Source organism: Oncorhynchus gorbuscha, linkage group LG04, assembly GCF_021184085.1.
Source record: "Oncorhynchus gorbuscha isolate QuinsamMale2020 ecotype Even-year linkage group LG04, OgorEven_v1.0, whole genome shotgun sequence".
Lineage (NCBI taxonomy): Eukaryota > Metazoa > Chordata > Actinopteri > Salmoniformes > Salmonidae > Oncorhynchus > Oncorhynchus gorbuscha.
Window position 1 is genome coordinate 57,072,955 of NC_060176.1, and position 13,621 is coordinate 57,086,575.

General features: G+C 43.8%; 1 protein-coding gene across 9 annotated transcripts in view; it reads right to left on the reverse strand.

Annotated features, from left to right (window-relative positions):
• Window positions 1-13,621, reverse strand: part of LOC124034343 (fibroblast growth factor receptor 1-A-like) — a 46,928-nt gene that overhangs the window by 10,593 nt on the left and 22,714 nt on the right. For 8 of the 9 annotated variants that reach the window (XM_046347413.1, XM_046347415.1, XM_046347414.1 and 5 more), the window contains exons 3-7: window positions 5,201-5,449; window positions 4,979-5,068; window positions 4,166-4,339; window positions 2,183-2,306; window positions 959-1,149 (exon numbers count right to left, since the gene is read on the reverse strand). In XM_046347413.1, coding sequence (XP_046203369.1) covers window positions 959-1,149; window positions 2,183-2,306; window positions 4,166-4,339; window positions 4,979-5,068; window positions 5,201-5,326 — 705 coding nt within the window. In that variant the 5' untranslated portion in view covers window positions 5,327-5,449. Of the gene's footprint in view, window positions 1-958; window positions 1,150-2,182; window positions 2,309-4,165; window positions 4,340-4,978; window positions 5,069-5,200; window positions 5,450-13,621 lie in introns of all 9 variants that reach the window. The other variant, XM_046347420.1, reaches the window with a different exon arrangement.

Sequence of the window (13,621 nt, forward strand, 5' to 3'; positions counted from 1 at the left end):
GTCTGGGAGGAGATCCCTCAGGAGAACATCCGCCACCTCATCAGAAGCATGCCCAGGCGTTATAGGGAAGTCATACAGGCACGTGGAGGCCACACACACTACTGAGCCTCATTTTGATTTGTTTTAAGGACATTACATCAAAGTTGGATCAGCCTGTAGTGTGGTTTTCCACTTTAATTTTGAGTGCGAGTCCAAATCCAGACCCCCATGGGTTGATAAACTTGATTTCCATTGATAATTTGTGTGATTTTGTTGTCAGCACATTCAACTATGTAAAGAAAAAAGTATTTAATAAGAATATTTCATTCATTCAGATCTAGGATGTGTTATTTTAGTGTTCCCTTTGTTTTTTTGAGCAGTGTATTTTCCAGCCTTTGTCAGACAACCTTGAATTGATAGAATAGAGAAGACACAATGAAACTGATACAATGAAAATGATAAACTAGATTTAATCTAATATGGTTTGGCTGTATTCTCCAAGTATTACATGGGTTGCCATCTCTTACTTAGGGTGTGTTCGTAAATTCACCCTGGAGTGCACTCTGGGCATTCGTAAATACAGAATGTTGGCAGATTGTCTGTTCCTAAATTCTGAGCGTTTTGATCTTGAAGTGTTCAAAGCGCCCTAGCAGAGCTGATTAGGATGTTGTCATGTTATCTATAGCCGTTGGTGACTAAATGTGCTGCTGGCAACAATTTAATAAAATAATTTTGCCTGCGTTTACCGACACCGGTCATATTCAACTGGTGTTCCGTGTTCGTAAATTCATCAGTTATTCTGCGCTCTGGCACAGTCAGACGAGAGTGCTTTGAAATCTGGAGTAGATAGCCAGAGTGAATTTACGAACGCACCCATAACCTACATTTTATCACCTTTTGTTCCAGACTGAAAATAATACTTGCAGCCATGTGGTGTGTACAGTCTGGTGGACTCAGTCCGTGCACTGCGAACCCCTACCTTGAGGACACGGACGTAGGGTAAGCCATCAGGGCCCACGCGGCTTCCATTGACCTCGATGTGCTTCAGCCACTGGATGTGAGGCTGGGGGTCGCTGAACACCTTACACTCAAACTCCACATCACTGCCCACCACCGCAGTGTTATTGGCTGGCAGTCCCGCCTGCAGTATGGGTCTGTGGGGGGAACGCTCTGCGACACAGACACACGTCAACCACATAAGAAGACATGTCAACCACATACTTGTTGAAAATCCTAGTGGTTATTGCAACAGGAATACCTTGGTAAAAACAACAATGGATTATCATTGAGGAAAAAACTGACGTTTCTAGTACATTCCAGTAATGAATAGGGATTGAGGAATGGCTGAACTAGGAGAGTAACAGGCAACAGGAAGAGGACAGCTCTGTCAGTAGAGCCTGATCTAGGCCAGGGTACAAGGTTACCCTGATCTCATGTCATTTCACTACTTAAATATGGTAAGCTTTACAGCCAGGGATATAACTGTTCCCCTACTACTCTGTCGCCTGTATAATTGTTGCCATTTGGCCCAAATGACTGGAAACACAAGCTTGCAGACAAGTTTGAAGCCGCTGCCCTGAAAGAAATGTTCTCTGGGCGCCCTTTTGATGACTGATAACTCCCCCAACCGTACTAATGAGCCCAGCATCTGGCAGGGAAACAACCTGTCAGGCTTCGGTTGCTTTCCTGATACAGAGATCAGTGTGGTGCTTTGCACACATTTTGTAGAATTACACTCAGTCTCCAAAATGATCTCACAGCTGATCAAGGTTGGGGAGTGAAGTCACGCCAACCCCAGGCCCAGCCACAAATATCCCAGGAGACACCACTGTCTGTGGTAGAGCTTTGAGTTATAGAACCAATGGAGCGTGAGTAAGTCACAGGGCAGGTCCAGGGGGGAATATTAATTTCACCCTTTTACACAGCTCCATCGACAGAGCCAATACGCAAACAAGGTTAATTTAAAAAAAGAAAAAAAGAAAAGAGAGACTAATTTAAAAGACCATGTGACTCTCCTTGGAAAAAGGGACACCATTACTTCAATTACTAGGGCCTAGTATTGTAAACCATTAGCTATATTGAACCAACAACACACTTAGGCTACATGGATATCCAATCGATGATTAAACCAGGGGAATGGGTTAGGCTTGGGGATGCTTAACAATAAATTTCACCTATACAACGGCCCCGAGAAGAGACTCACCAACAACATCCAGCTGGTAAGTGTGGTTAATGCTTCCATGTTGGTTTTCTACTACACAGGTGTAGTTTCCCTTGTCGGATGGCACTACAGACTCCATGATTATGGTCCACATGTGTTCTCGAACCTACAAATTGGAGAAGACGAAGGTTAAATATTTTGTCAGAGGAGAAAGTATGGAAGGCACTTGATGACAGCTGGTCCAACCAAAGCACTAAGACTTAAATAAATCCCCAAAGACATCCTATCAATACTATAAAACGCGAGAGACTTGTTTAGATTATAAAAAAAGGCTGTAAAGCCAGCCTGATTCACAAGTTCATTTCTTGAATGATTATTTTCTCTGACATTGGGATTTACATAACCCCTCAAGAGCACATTTAATTCTGCTAGTTAATATTTCCCCATTTTGTATAAATAACTAACGAGTTCAATGATGTCTAATGAAATCCAGATCAAATGAAGAAAAAAAAGGAGTAGTAACTATCAGGATACTATTTCCCATGCTGTATAAAACTATTGTGGTCCATTGCTTGAGGAATAGTACATTAATGCACTATTGGAAACAGAGGCTGGGAAACTGATTTTTGGTGGTTACATGACTTGTATGTCACAACCTGTTCCGGGAAAAACTATGGTTGACTACAGTCAGGTTACAGCCCATGTACATCTAAGGCTAAATCCTGTTCTCTATATTCCAAGTTATAATTGTTCTTCCATAAATCTGCCAAGACCGGTAGTGTGTGATTAAACTCGAACAAATCTCTCAGACAATGGCAACATCAAACACGCAGACCCTGCATTATGCTTTCTCTCATTTAGCTAAAATGTACTGGGGTTCTACAGCTGCTTCTGGCCAGATGTGTTGTGCTTGGGTTAATACATGTGGTCTGCATTATTTCCTCCTGCCGTCTCCATACATTAAGACTATATGAACAATGCAGCCGTGGTCATAAAACCAAAGCGCGGGGCGCTTGACGAGCCCCGTTCATAGACATCCCCAGCCTCCCATCTAGACCTTGACTGAAAAAACAGCAGCCAGATGGTAAAGCTGGGCGGGGGAGAGAAGGCAGGGAGCTGATAGGAAACTCCTTAATGTGTCCCAGCTGGGGGGGCCTGCCGAGGACAAGACTGGACAACACCTTGATGGGAAGAGCAGATGAACAGGACCCTGGCCCCCTACAACATCCCAAGACATCTTACACCACGTGAGGCTGTCGCAAGCCAACACAACCGTCCACGCTGCAGTGCAGATATGGTCAACTTTAAAAGCCAAGAACATAGTATACAGATGCTATCTGCATCAGGGAAAAGATAAGTAAACAGACTCATCACCACCACGCCCATTACTGTGAACTGTTTACACGGTCTCACTTCCTCTGACAGTGAGCTGTCCTATTCTGCTCCCCAACACAGAGATGGAAGGAAAACTGCCTGATGTCAATTGAATCAGACATGTAGTTTGTCAACAGGAATCAAATAAAAAATTAACTTAATTGGATGTTTAATGGATTTATCCTGTCTTTTCTATGAAAAACAAATTACATTGAGTTTCCTTTTTGAGAAGTTGGTTTTGCTATACGCAGATATATCTTGATGGAAAACAAATGCAGTAAACAGCAGTTACCCAGATGCATTAAAATGAGGACAGCCAGGTGTATCCTGCCTCTTAAGGAGGGCTAAAATTGCTATCCTCGAGGAATGCTTTGGTGGCACAATCATCCATTTGTGGCATTGGATTTCACCTTGCATTGTTCCCCAGTTAGAGGAAAGCAGGAGCTAGTTTCACACCTATCGAACAGGCCTCTAATGCTGTGGGGTGGGGGTTGGTGATCTAAAAGTGATGATACCACCATAACACCTGCACTCATGGTCAAGGAGTTTGGGGATATTCAATTACAATCAATCTACAGTATGGTCTTTGGGCAGTCTAGTACCAAGGGGTGAATTCAGGGGGGGGGGGGGGGGGGGGGGGGGGGGGTTTACCTTGAAGCCCCCCGATGCGCTGATCCCTCTTGAACTCCTTGCCGTTCTTGAACCACTTGAGTGTTGGGGTAGGGTTCCCACTGGCCTGGCAGCGGAACTTGACAGTCTTACTGGCTGGGACAGCATGCAACTTTTTTTCCATCTTCTCTGGCTGAGCCCACTGAGGGGCCATTGCTGAAGGACAAGGGAGAGAAAGACAGAAAAGTTAAACACCTCTTCTGACAAAAGTTGACATCAATTATGTGTGCAAGTAGTTTCCATCAGGCTAAGGAGTATTTCATAAAACCACAAAAAGTCAAGACCATTTCCCCTTAAAAAAATGTTTTTTTTAAATAAACACCAATATAGGATTGACTAGTCTCCTGGGGCCCCAAGGTCATCATCATAAGGGGTGCCCGCCACGCTAGCTGCTTACTTCCCCGTGGGCCCAAGGCAATCACCAGATGCCAGCTGACCACGACTGACTGGCTTTATAATGCACCGTAGACTCAAACACTAAATCAGGGGTCGTCTGGAATGGGCCGAGCTGAGTCACTAGTGTGACATGTCTTACTCAAGTGTAACCACCACTGTGGGCTGCTATTGTTCCTCAATCACGACTGTGGACAAATCACTCTTAGATGAACAGCAAACATGCCTAATAGGTGAATCACACATGAACTGTAGCTGAGACTGTAAATAACTAAATGAGTTAAGCTTAACATAACAAAGCCCTAAGACATTAACAGGAGCAGAATCTGGTCCAAGCTCTGTTCTACCATTTCAAGGAAACAGCAATGGCGACAGGTAGGACTAGGAGGATGAGACACTTACGCAAAAGCTTTTGACTGCTAGACAGCTTTGCCTCCTCTGAGGAAGACTCATCCTCCTCTTCTTCATCTTCAGAGGACGCCAGGATATCAACTGGTGAATAGGAAAAGAGGACAAATATGTCATAGGACTTTGGCTTCCCTGCATTGATATTCCTTTAATTGTTTCTCTCTACGGGACCAGTGATTTGAGCGCTCAGTTGTAGCTTTGTATATTTAACCTTACCTGTGACATTGACAGAGAAGTAGGAGCTGTGGTTGCCAAAGGCGAAGCAGGTGTACAGGCCCGAGTCAGCCGGCTCCACCCCCTCGATCTCCAGTTGGCCGTCTCGTAAACGTGTGTGCTCCCCATCCACCACCAATGTGTCGTCCTTGGTCCAGTTGACTGACTCAGTGCTACATTTCAGCTCCAGTCGGTCTCCAGGGTACAGGGTGTAAAGCTCCGCTTGGATTTTCACAGGTGGTGCAGAGACGACTAGGGGGAAAAAACAGGGCAAAGTGAGGGCTAAGTACCTTCCTGTACAATAGTATACATAAAGAAAAGCAGGCACGCTCCAACTAACACACTGCTAGCAGATACCCATAGACTTCCATCAATTATGCTAATGCTAGTTAGCAGTGGCTAGCGAAACTACCTCTAACTTCCTTCATACTGGACACAAAGGCATAAAAATGTTATCCACGATTTCATCTGACTCTGGAGAATTAGACAAAGGACCTCATTGCCAAATTCCTGAAGTATCCCTTTGGTCACTGGGCTGATAGGAAAACTACATAAAAAATGGTTCATCTGATACTGGGAGATTCATATCAAAATGTATGCAACTGTATACAGCAGGAGACAGATTATATAATATCTACAACATGACCAGTCTTCAGAAAATGTCTTGAAAATGTGGGGGAAAAAATACAAAAATCTAGAAAATAATGCATATAGCTCATATCTGACATTTGGTAAATGTACAAAAAGCTCTCATACTGTGATGCAACAATCTATGTTCTAATCAAATTGACTGATAAAAAGGCATGTCTTGTGACAAAAATCTTGTGCCCAGCTATATGATAAAAGGAATCACAAAAAGACAAGGGAGCAGCTCATTCCTCGATGTCCCTGAAAGTACCATCGTCCACATTCACGCACGGTTTATTGAATCTAAGCCCTTGTTTTCGTTTGCAGAGCTGAAAAATCGAGCTGCAGCCATTTACCTTCTCCACCCAATCCCTGACTATGCTTTCCATTAAATTCAAATCGCACCCCAAATTAGTCAAGGGCCAATCATCAGGCTGGCAAGGAGATCTTTGGGAGAGGAAGGTGGAATTAGATTAGAGGAATGGGGAGGAGGCGAGCTAGACACCTGAGTCCCCCGTTTTCTACGACTACAAAGACGACCAGGGGGTGGGAGTAAACCAATTATGTTGACATTTTGTCCATCACATTGTCCATCAAGCTAAACTTGTCTGGGAGTCTATGGGGACATTTGTCTGTTCCAGACGCTGGAAAAGCATTAGCGGACAATGTGGTCTAAACCTTAGCTATAGACTGAGGACTGGCTATACAGTGAAAAAGCCATCTTTGCCTTTTCCAAGTGGTATTGTCTGGCACAAACACCTGTCACAATACATTTTTTGCATCCTTTGCAGTGATGGGAGAAATTTTTATTTTTTATAGTTACATACTGCAATATTATTCAGATACTTGACTCCAAGTATCGATTTGCTATGTACACCTAGTGTTAGAGCTAGTCGTCTGTACCTAACCAGTCAGGCTTCAAGACGGTGTCAATCAACTGAGACTGCTGTGTCACGGAAGCTCTCCTCACTGCCAAAGCTGACTCACTCTCCTCTGTTCTCATCCTCCTAGATCTATCCGGTGCCTTTGACACCTTGAACCATCAAATCCTCCTCTCCACCCTCTCAGGACTGGATGTCTCAGGCTCTGCATGCTCTTGGATTGCATCCTACCTGGCAGGCCGCTCCTACCAGATGACATGGAGAGGATGCGTCTGCACCACATACTCTCACTACTGGTGTCCCCCAGGGCACCACGTCAAGCTCAACAAGACTGAACTGCTCCCAGGGAAGGCCTGCCCACTCAAAGACCTCTCTGTCACGGTAGACAACTCCACAGTGTCGCCCTCCCAGAGTGCAAAGAACCTTGGCGTGACCCTGGACAACACCCTGTCCTTCTCTGTAAACATCAAAGCAGTGACCCGCTCCTGCAGGTTCATGCTTGACAACATCCGTAGAGTACGACCCAACTTCACACAGGTCCCAATCCAGGCACTTGTTTTCTCCCGTCTGTACTACTGCAACTCAATGTTGGCTGGGCTCCAAACTTGTGCCATCAAGCCCCCTGCTCGGGCTCTACTGATTGCTACCTTGAGGAAATGTACTTTCTATGCCTGTGATGTGGTTGTCCCACCTAACTATCTTTAGATTAATGCATGTCATTCTGGATACGAGCGTATGCTAAATTTCTAGTGTAAATGTACCTGGGCCAAAACTCAGGTATTTTTCATCCTATAGCTTGTTCTCCATCTTCTTCTTAAATAGCGAGCCAACATGTTCAGCAATTTCTTGCAATGACTGAGCAATTTTTTTTCTCATGTTCTTGTCTCAGAGTACCCCAGTATGAGTCATAATACCCATAAAACCTAGCGGTAACATGGAAAAGGTTACATTCGTTTTTCCTCCATAAAATTGCTCCTATAGGGGATTTTATAAACACCCCCCCCCCCCCAAATACCACTACACCTCCTCCATGCTTCACGTTGGGAACGTTGGAGATCATCCATCCACCTAGACAAGGCGGTTGGAACCAAAACTCTGAAGCATTTCGTTGGGCTGCCATTGGGGAGGTGCAGTTAACTCTAATGAACTTATCCCCTGCAGCACAGGTAACTCTGAGTCTTCCTTTCCTGTGACGGTCCTCAGTTTCATCATAGCACTTCATGGTTTTTCAATAAAAAAATTGTCACATGCGACAAATATAACAGGTGCAGATCTTACAGTGAAATGCTTACTTACAAGCCCTTAACTAACAATGCAGTTAAGAAAAAAAAAGTGTAAAGTGGGGGGGGGGGGGGGGGGGGGGGGGGGCAGCCATATGGCTGAGTAGCCATTTGATTAGCTGTTCAGGTGTCTTATGGCTTGGGGGTAGAAGCTATTAAGATGTATTTTGGACCTAGACCGCTTGCTGTGCGGTAGCAGAAAGAACAGACTATGACTAGGGTGGCTGGAGTCGGACAATCTTAAGGGCTTTTCTGACACTGCCTGGTATAGAGGTCCTCGATGGCAGGTAGCATGTGATGTACTGGGTCGTACACACTACCCTCCTTAGTGCCTTGTGGTCGAAGGCCGAGTAGTTGCCATACTAGGCAGTGATGCAACTAGTCAGGATGTACTTGATGGTGCAGCTGCTCTTAACTGCACTTGAAGAAACGTTAAAAGTTCTTGAAATGTTCCGGATTGACTGCCCATGTCAAGTAGCCTAGTGGTTGGGCCAGTAACTGAAAGGTTGCTGGATCGAATCCCCAAGCTGACAAGGTAACAATCTGTTTTGCTGCCCCTGAACAAGGCAGTTAAACCCACTGTTCCTATGCGGTCATTGTAAATAAAAATTTGTTAACTGACTTGCCTAGTCAAATAAAGGTCAAATTTAAAAAAAATATATACAGGAAATATTGAAATGTAACTGCAGGTGGTGTTGCTATATACACAGTGTACAAAACAATTATTATTTTTTAAACTCTTTCTATGACAGACTGACCAGGTGAAAGCCATGATCCTCCTATTGATGTCACTTGTTAAACCCACTTCAATCACTGTAGGTGAAGGGGAGGAAACAGATTAAAGAAGGATTTTTAAGCCTTGTCATGAATGGTCCACCACACAAAGGAAATCCAGCCAACTGTGGGAAGCATGAGTCAATATGGGCCAGCATCCCTGTGGAACGCTTTTGACACCTTGTAGAGTCCATGCCCCAATGAAGGGAGGCTGTTCAGAGGTCAAAAGGGGGCTGTAACTCAATATTAGGAAGGTGTTCTTAATCTATTGTACACTCAGTACATGTTTAGAGTATTCCTGTTAGGCTGAGAGAGGATCTCATATCAGAATATATGGAAGTAATATGGCAACAGGTTCATCTGCCTTACCTAAAGTATATTCTCGTAGGAAGTGAATAGACCACTGAGTGCTAAAAGTTTGTATTTCGACTGTTGAAACGGTCGATAATAATATCAACAGAGGTATATTTTCTGGGTGACCTAAATATTGACTGGTTGTCATCAAGCTGTCCATTCAAAAATAAGCTTCAATCTGTAACTGACGCCTGCAATCTGGTTCTGGCTCAGTCAACCTACCATAGTATTTACAAACAAAACAGGAACTAAATCATCCACGTGGATTGACCACATCTTAACTAATGCGTCAGAAATCTGCTCTAAAGCAGTATCCACACCTATCGAATGAAGTAAATCATAATAGCTATCTATATTTTTTAAAAACACGTTCCGAAGACTGGACCTGAAATTGTATATAAGCGATCAGAGATTTTTCAATGATTCCTATGTCAAGGATGTGAAAAATATTTGTTGGTCTGATTCTGATGTGTAATGAGGAACAACCGAATGCCACATGTGAAGTATTTATGAAACTGTTTCTTTTAGTTACTGATAGGCATGCGCCCATCAAGAAAGTGACTGTTAAAACAGACAAATCCCCATGGATAGAAGAATTGAAAAACTGTATGGAACAAAGATAAATTATATAAAGAATGATAGTAAAAAGCTCTGGAGTAGCTTAAATGCATTAAAAAAACGAACTAAGCTCCATCCTTCATTGAGGCAGATGGCTTGTTCATAACAAAACTATTTGATACTGCCAACCACTTGAATAACTTTTTTTGTTGACAAGATAAGCAACCTTAGGCAAACAACAAACACTGAGCCTTCATATTCATGCATAACGGACCAAATAATTAAAGACAAGCACTGTAGGGTAGCTAGATTGGTGTGGAAGAGGTGAATTTTTTTTGTCTATAAATAAGGACAAGCCACCTGGTACTTTTTAAATCAAAAGTAGGCCTAATTCTTGCAGTAACCTAAATTATTTTATATTTGTAAAATTACAGACGAGTAGGCTTCGATAAACAATTCCGTTTTCACCTCACAACTTGGCTGTCACTTTGAGAAACATGTCAAAGAGGCCGTCTAAGACGGCAAAGTCGTCAAAAAAACTAAACAATTTGACCCTAACCCCTAAATTCAGAGCAGAGCAATACCCAACGGACTATTATGAGTCAGGCGAAAGGCTGTTTTGCAAATTCTGTCAACATACTATTGATTGGACCCGTAACAATACGTGTGATGAACACTTGAAGCGTAAAGCTCATGTTAAGAACAAGGAAAAGCATCGTTTTAGCCAGAGCATGCCTCTTCAAACAACCATTTCTTGTGCAAGCGCATCAGCAGATTCAAGACGAGAATTTATTCAGGACTTTGTGGCTGTGTGCGCCGAGTCTGACAAGCTAAGAAAGCTACGGCCGCTTCTCGTGAAGTATTGCAAACAGGGAGGAGCGTTGCCGAAAATGAAAGCAGTCTCAGTGAAACCCACCTGCCCCATGTGTTCGACCAACATATGACTGCCGTTCTACAGAAGATCCGTGGCATGAAGTTTGTTGACGAGACAACAGATGCAAGGGATTACAGCGTTCTAAACATCGTCATTGGTGAGTTAACAGCCTATTAATATACCGTTGCAATAGCCTACATTTACATTCTGCAATATGAATTGTCTGCATGCAAATTGTGATATTCCAAACGACGAGCTATCGTGGTGAAATATAGCGATGCATAATGTCACTAGCTGTCTGACTCTCCAACTATTGCTGTATCTATATTGTTTTCACACTTACAATTTAAATAACACTTATTTCAGTTAAAACATAATTCATGTTTTTCCTTATCTTTTCATTGCAGTGTTGAAAACCAGTACTTTCTGGTGGATGTCATTTTCACTCAATGTTTCCCCAAGCTGTACTAGCTTCCCTCCAGAGCAACAATCTGAACCTGAATGATGCCTGGGCAGTGGTCACAGATAATGCCTCCTACTGCCTGAAAGCATACAAGGAGGTTCTGAAATGAGTTACACCCAACAGTGTCCATGTAACCGGTCTCTGCCATGTCATCAATCTGGTGGGTGAGACCTGGCAGCACAACAAATACTTCTCTGAAGTTGCATCACTTGTGACATGGATGAGATCTGTCTCCTTCAAGAAGCCTGCCAGAAAGAAAAGATGGGTGAGCTTCCTCATTATGAAGGAGAAGGACAAGGCTCCTCCTGAAGCAGTGAGCTCCAGATGGAATAGCTGTTTTGAGGCAGGGAAGTACCATGCAGAGCATGTTCATCTGTACAAAGAGTTTTTGTTGGCAGAAAAGTCATCCCAGGCAGTCACAAACATCCTCAGCCAGCTGGAATCAGAGAAGGTGCAGGCCCTCACTGTCAAGCTAACCTTTATCTCAGAGGGCTGCATCAAACTGATGACAGCTCTGTCAATCCTGGAAGGAACCCACCGTCCCACAGCAGTGTCTGCATACAATGTCATGGAGGATCTGGGCTCTTACCTAGTGAATGGAACGGCAAAAACATGTGGGTATGGTGCCAAGACAGATGAGCTATTGAGAAAGATGGGGAGAGGAGAGAGGAGGGAGGTGCTTGACCATCTCCATGATGCATTCCACTTGGCCTTCAAAGTTCTCAAAGCACTGGGACACACATCCAGCCAGAGAGGTCTACAGGTTGGCTAGGGTGTTCAATCCTAGGCAGGCCCCAGCCATGGAAAAGCAGATTGAAGCCTACACACAACTGAAACCCATGGCAAGCCCATCAACAGAGCTCAGTTAAGAATGGATTGCCTATCAGCACTGTGTCCAGTGAGCCCTCACCTGTTTTGGAGCTTGCTGATTACTGGAGGTGCCTGATCGTGAGATTCCCAAGAGTTGCAGAAGTGGCAGTGCCCTACATCTACTTCCCAGTCAGCTCAGTTGACTGTGAGAGGAGTTTCAGCAAATACAAGACTCTACTCACAGACAAGCGAAAGGCACTCACCGAGTTCAACACAGAGGCTGACAATCATGTAATACAATGGAGATGTCTGTGATAGATGGAAAACTTACAATGGACGGACATAGGAGCTCATTAGATAGCTCCATAGGTAGCCTATTGTTGCATTATTGCCTAGATTCTTGCATGACTCTTTTTTTCCATTTATAACAAAACACTTAGTGGGGCAACAAAGTATTTAGTCAGCTACCAATTGTGCAAGTTCTCCCACTTAAAAATATGAGAGAGGCCTGTAATTTACATCATAGGTACACTTTACATTTACATTTAAGTCATTTAGCAGACGCTCTTATCCAGAGCGACTTACAAATTGGTGCATTCACCTTATGACATCCAGTGGAACAGCCACTTTACAATAGTGCATATAAAAAATATTATAAGGGGGGGAAGGGGGGGTGAGAAGGATTACTTTATCCTATCCTAAGTATTCCTTAAAGAGGTGGGGTTTCAGGTGTCTCCGGAAGGTGGTGATTGACTCCGCTGTCCTGGCGTCGTGAGGGAGTTTGTTCCACCATTGGGGAGCCAGAGCAGCGAACAGTTTTGACTGGGCTGAGCGGGAACTGTACTTCCTCAGTGGTAGGGAGACTTCAACTATGACAGACAAAATTAGAAAAAAAAATTCAGAAAATCACATTGTAGGATTTTTAATTAATTAATTTGCAAATTATGGTGGAAAATAAGTATTTGGTCAATAACAAATGTTTCTTAATACTTTGTTATATACTCTTTGTTGGCAATGACAGAGGTCAAACGTTCTCTAAGTCTTCACAAGGTTCACACACTGTTGCTGGTATTTTGGCCCATTCCTCCATGCAGATCTCCTCTAGAGCAGTGATGTTTTGGGGCTGTTGCTGGGCAACACAGACTTTCAACTCCCTCCAAAGATTTTCTATGGGGTTGAGATCTGGAGACTGGCTAGGCCACTCCAGAACCTTGAAATGCTTCTTACGAAGCCACTCCTTCGTTGCCCGGGCGGTGTGTTTGGGATCATTGTCATGCTGAAAGACCCAGCCACGTTTCATCTTCAATGCCCTTGCTGATGGAAGGAGGTTTTCACTCAAAATCTCACGATACATGACCCATTCATTCTTTCCTTTACACGGATCAGTCGTCCTGGTCCCTTTGCAGAAAAACAGCCCCAAAGCATGATGTTTCCACCCCCATGCTTCACAGTAGGTATGCTGTCCTTTGGATGCAACTCAGCATTATTTGTCCTCCAAACACGACGAGTTGAGTTTTTACCAAAAAGTTCTATTTTGGTTTCATCTGACCATTTGGCATTCTCCCAATCTTCTTCTGGATCATCCAAATGCTCTCTAGCAAACTTCATACGGGCCTGGACATGTACTGGCTTAAGCAGGGGGACACGTCTGGCACTGCAGGATTTGAGTCCCTGGCGGCGTAGTGTGTTACTGATGGTATGCTTTGTTACTTTGGTCCCAGCTCTCTGCAGGTCATTCACTAGGTCCCCCCGTGTGGTTCTGGGATTTTTGCTCACAGTTCTTGTGATCATTTTGACCCCACG